The 17,628-nt window shown below is 30.6% G+C and overlaps 2 protein-coding genes across 3 annotated transcripts; both read right to left on the bottom strand.

Annotated features, from left to right (window-relative positions):
* Positions 1 to 896: 896 nt before the first annotated feature.
* Positions 897 to 3,664, bottom strand: LOC137931662 (methionyl-tRNA formyltransferase, mitochondrial). 2 transcript variants are annotated; one of them, XM_068775137.1, is made up of 5 exons: positions 3,501 to 3,664; positions 3,223 to 3,429; positions 3,017 to 3,150; positions 1,436 to 1,603; positions 897 to 1,355 (listed from the first exon to the last, which is right to left on the bottom strand). In XM_068775137.1, exons 1-5 carry the CDS (start codon positions 3,662 to 3,664, stop codon positions 982 to 984), a joined length of 1,047 nt encoding a protein of 348 aa, XP_068631238.1. In that variant the 3' UTR covers positions 897 to 981. The 2 variants fall into 2 exon arrangements, with proteins under 2 accessions (XP_068631238.1, XP_068631239.1); XM_068775138.1 differs by having other exon boundaries at positions 3,223 to 3,388; positions 3,501 to 3,505.
* Positions 3,665 to 5,390: 1,726 nt separating this feature from the next.
* LOC137931500 (opsin, ultraviolet-sensitive-like) lies at positions 5,391 to 12,737 on the bottom strand. Its single transcript, XM_068774904.1, has 3 exons — positions 11,875 to 12,737; positions 7,280 to 7,410; positions 5,391 to 6,953 (listed from the first exon to the last, which is right to left on the bottom strand). Exons 1-3 carry the CDS (start codon positions 12,411 to 12,413, stop codon positions 5,938 to 5,940), a joined length of 1,686 nt encoding a protein of 561 aa, XP_068631005.1. The 5' UTR covers positions 12,414 to 12,737; the 3' UTR covers positions 5,391 to 5,937.
* Between the last annotated feature and the right edge of the window lie 4,891 nt (positions 12,738 to 17,628).

Raw genomic sequence — 17,628 nt, 5'->3', positions numbered from 1 at the left:
ATTTAATTTTTCAAATTCATAATTTTTGTTGCAAGTTCTTTTAATATAAAATTATTTTCTTTTTCTCGAGATAGATAGTCCTGTATATGTATAAAAAATTATATTATACTACAGTAACAATAAATATTTATTATCAGAGCTGCGTGCTAATAAAAAGTAAGCAAAAAAAAGTAAGTTTAGGTTATGTTCCTATTATATTTTAATTTATCATTTTAAAGTCTTACAAACATAATACACTTATGTATTGATTCCCACCTTCTTAGTGTATTAGTAAATAACTATCAATTACACTTCAGAGTAAATCACTAATTTTATTTAATCTGTAACAAGTTTATGTTTTATGTATAAAATTTCGTACTTTTGCTTATAATTTACAACGAGTTAATAAAGTTTTATTTAAATTTCAACTTAGAGACTTTAATCTTTTTTGGTATTGTATTCCTTAAAAATATTTAGTTTAAATATACCGCGATCTGGGAAATCCGCTGCTGCAATGCTGTATATGCACCTGTTTATTTTTAAAATTAACTTGATGGCACAAAATACTCTCGTAAACGTAATTATGCTGGTAATATTTCGGTAGATAACAATTGTGGTGATATTTACCTACTTAGATAGCCTGTAACGAGAGATCTAGCTTTGTAATGATAACATTTAGTGATCATTTGAACATTACATGTTTTTAGAAAGTAGATACATGTGGAAAATGTTTAAGAAATAAGGAAGGAACCTGTTTATGAGGCAATCGGGATTTAATTGTGGCTACTAAATCAGAAAATTAGTTGATTTGTGATGACGAAGAATCTAATCAAATTTTAACAAAATTTCGTATTTTTTTCTCAATAAAGAGACAAAAATATAAACTGTCGAAATAATTCTGGTGATTTAGTTTTTCTATCTTCTGGTGACTTGTTCTGTGAATCTCCCGCTAATGAAAAGTAAAAATAAAATAATGTACAATAGCTACTGCGTTTTATTTTTTTACAATGTATTAACTATCAATAAATTGCGATTTGTTGATGGTATATTTTTGATATAACCATTATAAAAATCTAATGCAGTTATTTCTTTTTTTCCTACTATTCTAAGTGATTTGAAATTAATATATTTTCTGTCACTACACAATATCCTTATTGAACTAGATTTTTCACAATATTGTATGCTGCCAGGTGGAATATCACTATGTTCAACTTCATCCACATCATATAAGAAAGCATTAAATAGTTTCATTTCTTTGTCTTTAAATTTGGTTTTAAGAGAATACAGTCCATATATTGCTCTGTATAAATTGTACACTTGTATTGCGCTCATTTCTGACCATTTAACTGAACCAATATTTTTGTTGATTTTTTTCGCTAAAAATATTACAAAGTTATTAGATGATATTCTAATCTTGATGTCATGATACAATAAAAAAAGTTTAATTTGTTCATACCATATGTTACTCCTTCTTCACTTTGTGGCTTGGCATTTTGTAAGCTTTGAGGCAAATGTTTTAAACATTCTACAAGCATATCTGCACCTATTTTTGACAGTTGTTCAGTTAATTCTGGCAATTTAATATCTTTCAAAACAGGCACTTCTTGTTGACTTATTATTTCACCTTTAAAATTAAAAAAAAAAATTATACCAAAATCAAAAACAATGGCAAAGGTTAAAAAAATAATTAACATTATTGAATTATAGGTGCATAAATTTTTAAGGAGTAAATTTATAGTTTATTTGCTATTAATTAATGTTCAATACATCCAAGAATTATTCCATACAGTGATTTATTATAATATTAGATGATTATGATTAGATAATGTATGTAATATTGTTTAGGTGTTATTAATATTTAAAGGAAACAAAATAAAATTTCATTATGAATATTTCATTTTGTTTGTTAATAAATTCCTGTACATGGCATGGACATTAGTTAAACAATTATTAGTTATTGTCTTTAAAAGGGCATATTATCTATTAAATAGTCTACTAAGGTCAACATGTAAAGTGTTCCATTGGATCAATGTTCAATGTTTTTTACAATATCTTTACAATCTTTTATGAAGTGTATGTAATATTTCCCAGGATAATGATTCAAAGACTTTCTGGGGTATACATATAATTTTTTCAGTAATGTTATTTTTCCTTTTAGTATAACCAATTAAAAATCGATTGATGATATCCACCAAGTGAAATAGAACTGTGCTATACAAAATTTTTGAACACTTCTGTGCTAAATCACATTAAATTATTTTATACCTTTAATTTGACTAGACTTTTTGTATTTTGACCAAATTTTAGACTACTGTTTACTAAAACTAAAATAATATTGTTTAATGGTAGGTTTAGATGTTGCAGTTATATGCATGTAGAAAGACCTACTGCCAGTTAATTATTATATTACTTCATGCAACAATTCTTGAAAAGTGATCAAATAAATTTCAATATAATAATAAAAAAATGTATATGGTAATAACATTTCCTGATGGATACTGCATAGGCCATATATAAATATTAAATCACTGTACACAAATTACAAGGGGGCTGCTAGTCAACAAATATTAATAGTGCTTTAGTAAAATTGGCACGAAATTATACAACCCATTAGTAGTGAATTTCAAAATGTGTCATTATTATGGAACACTTAAATTAAAAACTGAGATTATATCTTTGAATGCATATTTACCTAAAAGTAAAGATGTTATATCACTAGTCCCACTAATACAAGAGTGTTTAGTACATATTTACTATATGTAATTTTCAAACTGTTGTTTTTAAAAAAAATATACTATCTGAATGGATCAGTTGTATAGAACAGGTAGGTGTCTTGTTAGAGAAAGTGTAATAAAAATCTACACCTGAATGTATCATTATACATTCAGGTGTAGATTTTATAGATATAGGTACTCCTAAAATTTCATATTATTATTTTATATTGAAAATAGGGTTTTTGGCGCCAGCTTTGATAGTTGACTCTTATGATACCTTACATAATAAAAACACTAGTAATTATTATTTATTTGCTGCTTACCTATGTCAAAAACATCTGCTTTAATTTTCATGAGAGTTACTCCAGTAATTTGATCTCCATGTAATAATGAATAAATTATTGGCGCAGCACCTCTCCACCGAGGAAGTAAACTTGGGTGCACGTTAACCATACCGCTACAGATAAACATAATTTAAGAAAAAATATACAAATGAATAAAATAACATTACTAAGATTTTAATACTTACAGTGGAAATTTCTTTAGAATATCTTCCCTAATCAGGTGGCCAAAAGCAACTATTAAACCGATGTCGTATTCCCCAGGGTTTAAACTTTGCAAAGGCCATCTCAAAGTATTTATATTTTCTAAACAAGCATATTTCTCTATTATCGATTTGTTTTTAGAAGTATTTGCTGTTACGAGATCAAGACGGTTAATAATGCTTTCTTGTTTTCTAAAAATTAACGATGAGAATATAATTTTATACGCTTTAATGAACAATTTAAATATATTTAAGTATCTTACCGAAATTCATTGACTCTTCTTAAACTGTTAAGTGCAATATTGTCTGAACCAAAAAACAGTACGTTATAAGTTTTTATATCAGTGAAATATCTGATAAATTGTGTATTTTCTTTCAAAATTAACTTAAAAAACACTGGTGAAAGGTTATGAAGTCTAAAAGTCATATTTATATTTGACATACCATTATTGTCAGAAAGCTGTCAAATTGACATTTTGCTATTCGTTTTCTTAATACGATTGCTTTTTTAATTGCTATCTCTGGTTTTAATTTATAAGACTGTTGAATTTTCCATCCCTATTGCACCTTTCTTATAGAAAATTGACAGAATATATTGATATTTGTCATCGAATATAAGAATATTATCAAACTCATGTTCCACTTTATTATAAGTTATATAAATAATAAACTAACGTCTAATTTTGTTTAATACTAAAAGTTAACAATTTAAATTTCATGTTATATTTTAGGCCTAAAATAGGATGTAAATATTTTAATCAACAATAATATGATTTTAAAACTGACTTTCTCTCATGCCAGGTTAACGAGTTAAAAATGGTGAAATTGTAGTATGTAGTATCCCAAATCAAAACTCATCACGAGGTCTTTGAGCTTCGCTTCCTTAAAGAAACAAACACTAACTAACTAGACGGTCCAGAATCATCAGGTACCGCTAACAACTTAGGCCAAGGTCGTTGTAGCTTTTGTAGTTCGAAAAAAACCGTAAAACGCGTTACAACTTGCCTTACTTGCAAAAAATATTTTTGTTTGGAACACGCGGTTATGGTTTGCTCTTATTGCTATAGTAATGAATCTCAAGAGGATTAGATTTTATTTTATTATTTCTTGTTCTGTTATCTAGAAGATTTACGAAGATCTTTGTGTTATGTTGAAGAAGAATTTTAATCTTGGTTCATTTTATCTTAGTTTGTAAGAATAACTAATGTTTTTCAATGGCTGTTTCTGAAGACTGTGCAACAATAATAAATGCAAATAATTGTAAAAAAATGGTTTAATTTATTAAACTTATCCCTAACTTTAAATACAATATAAGTTTCCAATAGGTTTTCCCAAAAAATCAAAGTTACGGATTTTAAGGTTTCTGTTACACCGTGCGCGGGTACAGGAAGGTTAATCCTTTTCATATCCTCTCTAATGTTAAAATAATAACTTGAATAGTACAACTCGAAGTATTGTGATATTAAGGTAGTAAGATTCCGTAAAATACAAGACAATGCTGAATTTACGCAGATAAGATAGGAATTTATTAGGATTTATACAAGTAAGGAAATTTACAAAGGAACAGAGGCAGCGATGTCTATTTAATACATATTTTAAAGACGACAAAAAAATAGTGCAAGTCACCATGATCTCTGTAACTAATTCATGATCTATAAAATAACGTTTAGCTTTTTGGCACTCAAAGCATCATCGGATCGATTAATTACAATTCCGGATTCTTTGAGTTAAAAAGTAATCTTCCGGCAACTTTGAATATCCCAATTGAAATAAGTACACAGTCTTTATTGACAAAAAAATATTACAGTAAATTGATAATGTTATGCTAGAGGTCTCTCCCATATCTCTCCACAGCTAGCGATTATGCGCTTTCCTTATCCATGTACCTCCTGTTTTTGTTTAGATTAAATTTCGTATTTGTAACTTGCCTTAAGTTGGAACATTATCATAACCATATTGTAACTTTAACTGTTATATCGCATCCCTACAAAATAAATCAGAAAACTTAGTAGTTATTAATTCTATCTCCTTTAAAAGAAATAGGGGGCATAAGTAAAAGTGTCTTTTTTAATTTTCAAGACATTTTATTACGAAGTAAATAATATATTACAATATTTTTAATAAAAATAAAGCTAAAAACAACAAAACATGGACGTTCTGAGAATAAGTACATCATTACAAAAATTTCTTCTTTTTTAACATTTTGCTCTAATACTGATTTTTATTTAATTAAACACATATTCTATAGAGTAAAAAGTACTCTATATGGTGAATATATATACATACCTACTGTGCAAGTCGAAGAAAATATTTAATAGTGAATATCTCTATTGGTTTTATTACCCACGCCTGATTCCATCTAAGTTTACAAAGTGTCATGTATCGTATCATTTGTCTGTTGTAGACGCTATATTATCTGGTAAAACTCTTTCAAGATAACTTACTAATTATAATTTTTGGAAAATTGGATATAGATTTTTAATTTTATTATTTCATTTAATATTCCAACATGAATTTTTTAAACATCAATACGTTAATAAATAACATCTATAGTGACTAGGTTCTACCCGTGACAATAAAACAAGTTAAAATCTGTAGACAATAATTTTGAAATAATACTAGTTTTCTATAAAAATGTTTGTCTACCGATCATCATTTTATAATGCAAAGTACAACAAAACATTACAGGACACCTTTATTTTATTCACTTCCTCTTTCAGTAGACTTTCTTTTAAAGCTTCGTTTTTTTGAAAACTGCGGTTTTGTATACCATGAGGGCGGACTAATAACACTGTCTTCAAAACTTTTCAAACTAATACTCCTTTGAGAATCTTCGCGTTCGGATACTTTTGATGATATCGTTTCTAAATTAGAACTAGTTTTTTTTATTAAACCTGGTTTGTAAGGAATGTCTTTCATTTCAACAATTTCTACATCCGTGTCGCTCAAATCTCTGCTTGGTCTATGCATACGGCTGGAATCAGTGTAGTATCCGGTTGTCCTTAAGGTACCACTCATGCGCTTTGATTTATCTCTATATATTATTTTTTGTAACTCTTTACGAAATTTCGGGTGAGTTATAATATAAATAAATGGATTTATGCATGCTGCTGTCTTGCAAAATAATGCCGGTATCATCGAAGCAGTTGGGGTTATTAAATGCTTCTTTCCGAATATGCCTAAAAGCGCCACAATTGCGTAGGGAGTCCATGATATAAAAAATAACGCTATAACCACTATGACCAATCGTGCAAGTTTTATTTCTGCCTTACGTTTCGCCTTTTCTTTTACATGTCTGGATGACAGTTTTTCTTCCTGATTTTTAGTCGTAATGTTTCTTTTACATATGACTACTTGAAGAATGCTTGTGTAACAGAAAGATATTGTGCAAAAAGGCATGAGCCAGGCAGCGCAGAAAAATATAAAAATAAAGTAACGAGGTCCCATTTCTTCAGTAAGATAGTCGAAACTGCAGCTTGTTAAATATCCTTCCGGCACATAGTGTCCATAGCCGATATCTAAAGCGGGGATAACGGAAAAGAGCGCTGCGTAAAACCAAGCTCCAACTGCAAGCACTCGTGCCCGGATAGCAGTGAGGGCTCGTAAAGGTTCCAGTGGACGCACAACTGCCCAGTAGCGATCCAGTGCTATTGCAGTGAGCGTTGCGATGGACGTTGTTCCAGTTAAACCACCAAGAAAACCATATATTACACATCCTGCAACAGTAAGACATATTCTATTAATAATTAAAAAGACCTCGTTAAATGATAACAATCTATCGGCAAAGCTTCGATTAAAAAACCATAATTGACTACTATAACGAATGTTAAGGCTGTGATAAGTGGAAAATTCTATTAAAATGAAGCAGCGTATTTACGATTACAAATATGTCTTTAAATCTTTATATAAATTGATGTGATTGACGAAAACCTTTCCAAAGTCATTTAATGTTACATAATTAATTTGATTTTTACTATATATTTTATATTCTGACTTTATTTTCGAAATCGAAATATTAAAATGGAAAATTATTTGTCCTTACCAGGTTTTCCTAACGCTGGCCCGAAATTGAACGAGTTGAAAATAAAAATGGGCGTTTTAGCGAGCATTATAAAGTCACTGAGAGCGAGATTAGCGACGAGGATGTTACCCGGTGTACGCAGAGTTCGACATCTGTAACATAAATAATTTGTTCCCTTTATTCTTTTTTTGGCAGAAGAACTACTTTTGATTCACATATTTTTTTTTATTAATGATGGATGTATCTTAACACGTCTTCGTCGTCCATCACAAGTATCGATAATGAACTGCATTTGATCTAATTGAAGTTATACTGATAGCCGATTTAGGCTTTGTGCAGCTTCATTGATATTAAGCGTACGGAAATAGAGATCCGTGACCTGAAAATTTACTCTGGACTGTTTTATTCTAGTTATATCGATGATATTCCTGTAATGAGGGACTATATTTATATATATGTATATATATATATATATATATATATATATATATATTGTAGTATAGTGTAGTGAATGAAGTGTTATAGGTTTGCAAAGCCTGGACTATTCAGTGGTGAGGGGAGACACGGGCCTCATCTGACCACGCTCGCTTGAAAGCAGGCGAGATACCGAACTATTTAAATTCTTGTATTTCTGTTCATTGTATTGTTACAATGTTTCTCTTGTAGATGAATTTTCATTGATATTTATTATACATATTAAACAATTAGACATGAGATTTATATATATATGTAATAGTGTTAACGAACTGCTATTGTTGTAATTACAACTATTATTCACAGGTCCAACTGAATAAAGGCCTTTTCTGTAGATTTTCAATAGGACCAGTGGGAAGCGACCTGCATGATGCGTCTTGTAACGATCTTAATCAGGTTGTCTGTCCACTTTGTGGTTGGATGTTCTACGTTGTGCTTTCCAGTCCGTGGACTTAGCTCTAGAACATCGAGGCCGTAGTTAGTAATTCTGATGTTAGTTGGTCGTACAGTGCACGCAAATTCTTACTTATAATAATTACTCTTAAACCAATAAATGTTAAAAATTAATAGGAAATAGTCTTAATACAATTTAATCATGTTTTTTTTTAAATCGGACTGAAAATGTTACTTCCTTTTCTTCTTTATATAAAACATGTTTGATAACTTTAAAATAATATAAGTATGCTTAATAAATAATACGTATTTAATTTGATGACGAGTGTTTGTGTGCGTACATAAATCATTGTGTATATTTCAATTATCATAATTAAATTTAATTCATTATTATTCAAAATCATTGATAAATTACTAAGATTGCATCCGACATTGTCTTAATAACTATGAATAAAGTATAAAAATACATCGAGTGTGTTAAGTACGTACTTACGGTAATTACATCGAATTACGTTAAAATTAAAAATTATTTGTCTTGTTTGTAACAAAGAAGTATCAATTCAATTCGAAATTCATATTATAACTTTTAATCATAATATTTACTTTTTTGTTATATAACCTCATATTCAACTGTTGACCATTATCAATAAGAATAATTTAAGGTTACGTCATACGGTCGAACGAATCTATTATTTGGGTAAGAATATGGGGGATATGTTAAGTAAGTACTCACATAAATGACATACACTTAATATTAAACAATGTTAGAACAATATAATAAGAAGTGAAATCCTTATTTTTTTATCACCGACAAATGCTATTTGCCCGTTGGATAAAACTTCGCCGGTTACGTTAAGAGAGTTTAGTGTAAAACTCTTTACATTGTCTAAGACAGGGCTCCCTGGAGAGCACCAACTCTACTAGATTGGGAGACTGCTGAGGTGCTCGGTCACGTAGGTGACCGTCATTAAATGATGATACCGGAAACGTCGAGATGGAACTTCACTCGGGTTGATATTTGATACGTGCTTAGTACTCCGATCCGAGGGTGTCAAAGAGATTCGGATTAAATTTTGTTGCTTCTACCACCAAAATATGTTCCGATGATGGCCACCTAAGAGCTCGCGCCTAGAATGAAGAGGTGACAAGTAGGAATGCTTATCCCTGTAGCATTTTGTTACTGTTGTTATAAATTTCCGTAATGACGAAATTGTTTACTAACATTTTTTAAAATAAAATTGCCGTTTAAAATGTAATGTTAATATTTTGCGCTCGTCCTATCAAAACATTTACCTTATTTAATATTATTAATCAAATTTTCTTCTCTTTAAAGTAATAAGCAAAGTTAATTTTAAGTTATCCTGCCTTCGTATTCCCAATGTGTGTTTATCCTTTGAGTTATTGCTTGTGGTAAAATAATTTTCTTTATACGTGGTGCGAATTTCGGTATTTGTAAGATTCAAATATATTTATAGCGTTTACACGTATTCTTTATTGTTGATTTATGTTAAGTTTACATAACACTCACACACGTATCTCATATATCCGTGGTATCTTTTTAGTTGTTAAGGGTACACATAGCTCTAGCTTCTGTGAAAATAATGAATACTTTAAATTAATTTCGTAAAAGTGGAATTTTTATAAATCTATATATGTGGGAAATGTCTTTCTACAAGAAAGATTTAAAGACGTAGATGGGTCCAAAATGACATAATTTAAGGGATATCATTGATTATTTTTATAAAATACGCTTAAAAACACCAAATGTGCTTTTAGCATTAAGTAATATTTATTTGTAATTTGTTATTAATTTATGCTTAAATAGTTTATTATGTATATGATGATGAAATCTGCTTGAGTCGGTCTTGTAGTGTTATTATCATGTTTATTATCATTATGGTAGCAATTGTTTTCTCTGGGAAATAAAGAACAATACTTTAATTTATTTTAATTCTTGGGTATTGTAACATTTAAAAATTAACATTTAAAAACGTGCGAAACGAAGTAATTATGTATTAATGTTTTGAATTCTGATATTGGATGTACCGTGTAACATTCTTTTATTTTTCCGTTCTTTTTGAAACATCTTTTACGAATAATTAACTATATAATATCCTCAGAAAGGGGATACCTAAAGTGGGCGGGGCATATCGCTTGTGGAACCGATGACTGTTGGACCGAAAGGTTCTTGAGCTACGACTGCGTGCTGGTAGACGCGGCGTGTGTAGGTTCCTTACTATGTGGACTGACGTCATAGTTAACGCCGCGGGAAGTCACTGAATGCGGGCATCGTGACGATCTTTGGAGAAAACATACCTCGCAGTGCGTGTCTATCGGCTGACATGATAATGATATTCACCTAAGCTAAATTAACTTTAAGATGACTTTTAATTAAAATACATATTTTATTTTTATGAAATCTTCGTCAAATATTAATAAATAAAAAATGTTTTTCTAGTTAATTCGTATATGCCGTTCAAAGCAATAAAATTGTTGTAATATCGTTTCCGTTTTTATTAAGTCGACGTTTTTCCTTATGTTACCTTTTCAATTTAGCTAATGTACGTGCATATGCGTTACTTAAATATTTATAACATCTTTTGCTTGGTAATATTTATTTAAATGATATAAATATATGTATTATAAAAGATGATTTGAGAAGGCATAATTGTCAGCGAATGGTAAATTTTTCTATACGTGATAAATATGTTCAAAATGTTTTAAACTTCTGATAATAAATTTAAAAGTCCTCACTAAATGACACTAAGAATGTGATTCTATTTGTTTTTATCTTATTATTTTAGTGTTATTGTACCAAATAGACTAAAAGTTTAATGTTGTACATTATTTCATATTTCTTATGCAATTTGTATGCGAAGCATGCATACATTAATACGACGAAGTCTTTAAAGCTTGGGAGGAACGTGGGATACAAAATATGACATTTTATTACATCCGTTGTGCTCGCATCTTATGACTGTTGTGTGGTGAAATTTTGATGACCCGTTACTGCCAACAATTAAAAGCGTTGTCATTGATAATGTTCTTAAAAATGTAAATGTATATAATAAATGTAAATGTAAAATGTAACATGCCCCGTTTATATTTTTTAGCAAATCAGAACCAATATTAAGACTTTTAATAGATATTTAGTTCAGTAAATGTTTGATACCTTCTGGTATTAAAATCTTTAAAACTGTTTAAAAATTATGTTATAAAATAAAGTATGAGTAGGTAACAAAACAAAGTGGCATTAGGCCAGGATATGTAACGACTTCGAGATTTTTAACATAATAAAAAAGATATAGTATTTTAGAATTACTGCTGTCTGCTTACATCGAGTCACCCATTTTGATTCGAATAATACAAATATAAAAATGAATTTTAACATTATACGATATTATGGCTGTCTGTGCTATAATTAAATGACTACTGTCCTTGCGACGCATTTAAATACTGTTTGTTTATTGACCTTCTGTCCACTAGGAAATTACATTATGATTTGCACTGAACTGGATTTTCCAATTATTTTGTAAAAATGAATTAAACATTACATATATCTCAATGTTATTTTACTGTATAAGTAATAATATTATAAACAAATGTTAACAAGAGCATATTTAGAAATATGTTAAAAATATTTTTCGTAATAATATTTTATTTATATTGCACAATTTTATGAACGCTGCCATCGGTTACAATAGTGGTTATACTGCTATTGTGATACTTAATATGTTGATTATACTGACCTAAAATACATGTAAAGAACCATCATGTTTCCTGAACATCCAACTGCTAAAATGGTTATGTATATGCTGCCAAGAGCGTAGTGAATATGTGGCGATGGGGGGGAGAATTGTAGCCAATGGGGATTTATTATTAAAAGGTATTCATCAGAAAACCATCCATAGTGCCTCCACAAATATACTGGCCATTCTTGTTTGAATCTTGCTACTAGTGACAAATTTGCTGATACTTCAAACGTATCACTTCTTTGAACGAAACCTCTTTTCCATCGTAATTTTTCATAACTGTCCTTTACATACACGAACACTCTTTTTATTCTTCTCCTTTTCTTCCACTGTTTTAACCTCTTCGAACAACGCCATAAGAAATCACCTCGGCACTTAAGCGGATTTATATTTTCAAACGGATTAATTACGGGGTACTTTGAAATGTTTACTTCCTGAACATGACTTACGTCTTTGTGTTCCCCAGAAATAGTATTCACATTAACACATCGCGCAAACAAAGAAACAATTATTATGAGCTTTAATATCACAGACATTTTATTTTTACTGTTCGTGCAAAATTTAGCGGAACGGACAGAAAAGTAGGAGCACAACCATCCGCGGTGCTTTCTCGAACAAAATGTTACAGAGATTGGCTCGGGCTCACGGCCGCCGCCTGGATGCAGCAAAATAAAAGTTAACCAGCATTTATATAAATATAAAACAATTTTCTTCTTCTATGGCAAATTTGGACTTTGTACTTTCATAATAATATTTTAAGCATTTCAATTTAATACAAATATTTCTTTTAATAAAAATATTATACAATGGAGCTTTGCATTTTAACGAGAGTTGAAAATGATCACAGTGAAGTGCTCTTTACGAAAGACGAGGTGGTGAATTCGTTATTGATAAATATGCGATTGTATAAGTGACGGTAGCCCGTAATGCCCTAGATACTATATTGCAATATGAAATGCTTTTTAGAACTAACAATGTTGAATCCGATAAACAAAATATAAGTTACATATTAGTCCATAATGTTGGTATATACAGGTGTTCATTTTTATATCAATTACATATAAATCACAAATAACACTAAATTTATTACATAATATAAAATACACAACATTTTTTATGAATAAGCCGCGTTATACACCGAATCACGTAGTTCCGTGTTGCCTGCCTGATCTGTTTCCTGATTATTTTATTGAAAATGTCACATTATACATTTGCCCTTTACGTCTAAAAGTCAGTCCTTAAAATGACAAGTATATTTATTTGTATATTTTTGCTAACGATTTTGAAATTAAACAATTCTTGTAGTTTTAAGTTCAAATATTGAAAAAAATATATATTGTGGTTTTCGTTAAATCCAAATTCATTAGACTTGGGGTGTCGTATAATAAAAGCCTACGTTTATTAAAAAAAAAAACCTCGTTATAAGTGTATACTGTATTTTGCGCCGATAATGATATATAGGCAGACACTATTATTGGGACTATCGGTGGACACTAATTTGTTTTATTCATGAGTTATGAAAAAAATAAATTATGTGTGTTGTTAAATTATTTTTTTATCATTTTGTTTTTAATTTGTGTTACAATTGATTTCTTGTATTCGGAGCATGTTTAGTGTTTTTAACCTATCCGTATTTTACAGCTTTATCGAAGTAAGTGCCTGAGATTCCTGAATCTGTGAACCAGAAACAAATGACTAATAACTATGTTATTTAAGGAAAAGACAACTTTCGTACAAAGTAAGCAAACGATACTATGCTGCTATTTAATATTAAATAATTTTCGACTTATACTATCACTTGTTACTTGACATAATATTTTAATGTTGCTCAGGTATTTTAATATTTTATCAGTAGGATATTTGAATCTATATTTACAATAAGTAAATTGCTACGGTATTTTAATGCTAAATAAATATATTTTTTTTTTAAATTCTGATATTTTTGACATGTAATAATACATAATACATTATACTTACCTGAAATACATCAACAATACAACGACATTGCCCCAGCCGCCCAGTGTGCAGAACAACAAATACATACTGGCTAACGCTGTTTGCCTAGTCGCACCCGGAGGCGGAAATTCTAGCCAATGTTCATTTATTACTTCCAAATAATCATCAGAGAAGAAACCATATTCACGCCACTTCCATATAGGCCAAGTATTTTTGAACTTAGTAATCAAGTAAATGTGTTTAATCGCTTTGTCGTCAGTAACATTTTTTGTCTCATTTACGTCCGTTAAATTATTTTGTCTTATTGTGCTGCTATTTATTAATGACTCATCTCTTTTCATTCGATTAAATGAAGTGAATTCCGCATAGTCAGATAAAATCATTTCTTTTGTAGTGTAAAACTTATTACTACTTTTTTCAGCGTAACATAAACTATTCAATGTTATTAAAATATATATTCCTAACATGGTGATACTTTTCATCTTTTCATTTAATTCACGTGTTGTGTCTTCAAGTTCTTGTTCTGTTATGAAAATTTTTACGAAGATGCATGTCAATGTATAGAAGTGACCAAATTGTAAAGACTTCGCGGGCGACCCAAGGGACCTCTTTGGAGCTATACATAAATTGGATTAAATTGACTTGCTTTTGGCGAAGCTTATTTAGTTGATTCATGTTCATCATTATCCGAATAAAGTATGTGCTCCTACAGATATTGCCAAAACAGGGATAATACTGGGAATTAAACTGAGGGTTAGACTGGAAAAGTATTTTCTTAATTAACAGTGGCCTGGTGGAGGCAGAGAGTTTGACCAAGCCTGTCGTTCCGTATTTCTATTGAGCTTACTTTGGAGGCAGTTACAGAGTAGGCCTGGTGTACTGTCCTTCTTTCTGTGTGCTCTTTATTCTTTATTCTAGCAAGCTTTTATTCTCAAGAATATTCAGAGGAACCCAAGTGACCAATTACCTACGAATGAAGGATTCAAACAAAATAGGTAAATAGCTGAACATTCTGGATTAAATTTAGAATATCGCCAGACTAACTGATATAATAACCGACTGGAAATGATCTTCGTCATTGAGCCACCCGCTTTCTATGTAGCTCGTAAATTGTGATTTCTTTGGAACGTTTCTTCGTTGATGTTTGATAGAAAACCTAGCATTTCATTAGTATTTAAGGATCACCACAAGGGAATCAATGTGGAAGCATTTATGAGTATTAAAAGATAAAGATTTTTTCAAAATGAAATTGAGCTTTCCGCAAGAGATAAGCGAAAGACAATATATTTTATATCAATTATCTTTATTGCGAATCACTTGGTAAACATCGTAAAGGTTATTTTTATCAAATATTTCTCTGCTAAAAACGATCTTAATGCTATAATCTCTAAATCAAGCTTTATATTCTACAAGAGGACAAGAGGATAACTTTTATAAAAAATTACAATTGTATTTCATTCAATGCAAACCAGGTGGATAAGGTGGAATTTTGGCCAATGAATGCGAGTTTTTTTAATTTTCTTTATAAATTATGTTGTGTGTATATATATATATTTATATAAATATATATTTATATATATATATAAATAAATAAATATATATATATATATATTTATATATATAACTGATACATATGTATTATTTTTATAAATTTAATTTTCTTTTTGAAGCTGCTATTAGCAACAAAATTACATGTTTTTTTATGGATTACTTTTTATGGTCGTACTAATCTTAATGATATTACGCGCGAGGGACATCCTTTAATAATGACTACTGAAACTAATATTGAAGTTGTGACATGATCAAGTTTAAATAAAAGAGTTATGTATCAAAAATTTGTCTAAGCTTAGGCTTTGGCATGAGTTAAATAAAAAATATCTTATATTATTGTTTACGAGTTAGGAAGTTTTGTTTTAGATTGATACCTCATGCCCAAAAAACGCGCGTCGCATTGATCGTTGTCGTGAAATAATTGACAATGCTAAAAACAGCATTTGATGAATCGGCTTGAAATGCTGTGTTTGACAATATCACAGGTGACAAAACTTGAATCTATTGGAAAATACCATGAGCACTAATATTCGTTAGATATTTATGAAAAGCTAAAGAAGGACAATAGCTCATCACTCCTAGCGTCGCCTAGCGTCGCCTAGTGTCGCCTAGCGTCATCTAGCCTCGCCTAGCGTCGTCTAGCGTCGCCTAGCGTCGTCTAGCGTCGTCTAGCGTTGTCTAGCATCGTCTAGCGTCGTCTAGCGTCGTCTACCGTCGTCTAACGTCGTCTAGTGTCGCCTAGCGTCGCCTAGCGTTGTCTAGCGTCGTCGAATAGCTACTGCATTAAGTGTATGACACTGTTTTCTGTGACAGTGACAGTCTGAGCCGAAGTCCCCACTCGCAGGCGCTACGGCCCGGTAGTCCACAGCGTTCGCCTAAGCATAAGTTCTGCAGCCTTCTAAAGGGAAGAAATAAATAATGTAAGGGTCTGACTCAAGGGTTCCCGTGTGCACATGCGTGCTAAGCTATTATAAAAGATCTACGTCAAGCGCCCTCGGCACCCATCACCTAACTTGTGAATAACTTGCGCGTTAGACGTAATCGTTCTGTACGGTTAAAGTGGATTTTACATATCCTTACTATTCTTCATTTGAAATTAAAAAAAAAGCATTATTATCCAAAATATAAATATTAGCCGCGGACATAATATCTATATTTTGAAAATTTCTTAAAAAAGAACTCATATACTTTGGGCTTAGTACCTTGCCGTTAATCATCGTGCAATATGCAATTTTGGTTCATCTATGTACACTTCAAAGAAGTCGTTCGTGGACACTTTATTACATCTCTGTGAAATTGTAAATCAATATCATGAAAGTCTGATATATTTTGAATGCCAATAAGAAAGATAAAATACCCACTCTGGAGGCTAAAACTCGCCTCCAAATCTTAATTGAACTATGGAGTTAAAATGTTTTTAATTTTTCCGCATAACTGTTTATGAAATAATAAATGTGAATTATTCAAATAGTGCATACTACATTAATCATTCACATGTTTCTATTATGGATTTTACTAGAAATGTAACGCTATCTGTGGGCACCCTGTAAGCCTGTTATTATAATATCAGACCCATCGTAAATTCTCGTCTTCGAGATTTTCTTTTCATTATCCTCTTGGAGTTTAATAAATATAGGGATCGTAAAGAAGAGTGTCTTGGTACAGAAGCGACCGAATATGCATTTTTCAATCAATATCATAATGGCGGCGGCGAGCAAGATCATCCATTGATTTGTCCATTTAATCTAATTACACTAATTCCATCGACCTTGCGGCACGCTTTTTTAATGCTAACCCAATCAATCAATTTACTCTTTACCCTATTTATTTCGAAATTTGATCATTTTAGGTAGATATAATCAATTTTAGAATATTTATGTTTAGTCTGTATACATATGATAAAACGGTTTTCTTTACCATCATTGAAGAAGGAGAGGATTGAAAATGTTTATCGATTATAGTGTTCACTCAGGTATGTCAAGAGAACAGTTCTCAAAAAGCTAAATTTTATAGGAACTAGAATCAAACTGGTACATGGTAGAGGGTTTTTAAGCGATAATAAAGCTTGTGAGGGTAAAACTTATTGTCTAATTACTGGATAAATGATATATGAAAAAGTCATAAATAAAAAGGCCTAACTGTTATAGTTGAAGGCTCTTCTCAGACTAGAGCTTGTAAGTCTGAGAAGAGCCTTTTTCATATATCATTTATCCAGTATTTAGACAATAAGTTTTACCCTCACAA

Source organism: Battus philenor, unplaced genomic scaffold, assembly GCF_028537555.1.
Source record: "Battus philenor isolate CCGP_79_NKW_IND1 unplaced genomic scaffold, ilBatPhil1.0.hap1 SCAF_8, whole genome shotgun sequence".
Lineage (NCBI taxonomy): Eukaryota > Metazoa > Arthropoda > Insecta > Lepidoptera > Papilionidae > Battus > Battus philenor.
Note: the sequence above shows the minus strand (reverse complement) of the source record. Positions and strands in the feature narration are given on the sequence as shown.

Coding starts and splice junctions, on each gene's coding strand:
- LOC137931500 (XM_068774904.1), bottom strand. CDS start 12,413: ATGTCTGTGATATTAAAGCTCATAATAATTGTTTCTTTGTTTGCGCGA. Junction 7,411..11,874: donor GTTCTTTACATGTATTTTAG/GTCAGTATAATC, acceptor TTTATGTTACAG/ATGTCGAACTCTGCGTACAC. Junction 6,954..7,279: donor GCCAGCGTTAGGAAAACCTG/GTAAGGACAAAT, acceptor TTACTGTTGCAG/GATGTGTAATATATGGTTTT.
- LOC137931662 (XM_068775137.1), bottom strand. CDS start 3,664: ATGACTTTTAGACTTCATAACCTTTCACCAGTGTTTTTTAAGTTAATT. Junction 3,430..3,500: donor AGAAGAGTCAATGAATTTCG/GTAAGATACTTA, acceptor GTTAATTTTTAG/AAAACAAGAAAGCATTATTA. Junction 1,356..1,435: donor TGAAGAAGGAGTAACATATG/GTATGAACAAAT, acceptor TAATATTTTTAG/CGAAAAAAATCAACAAAAAT.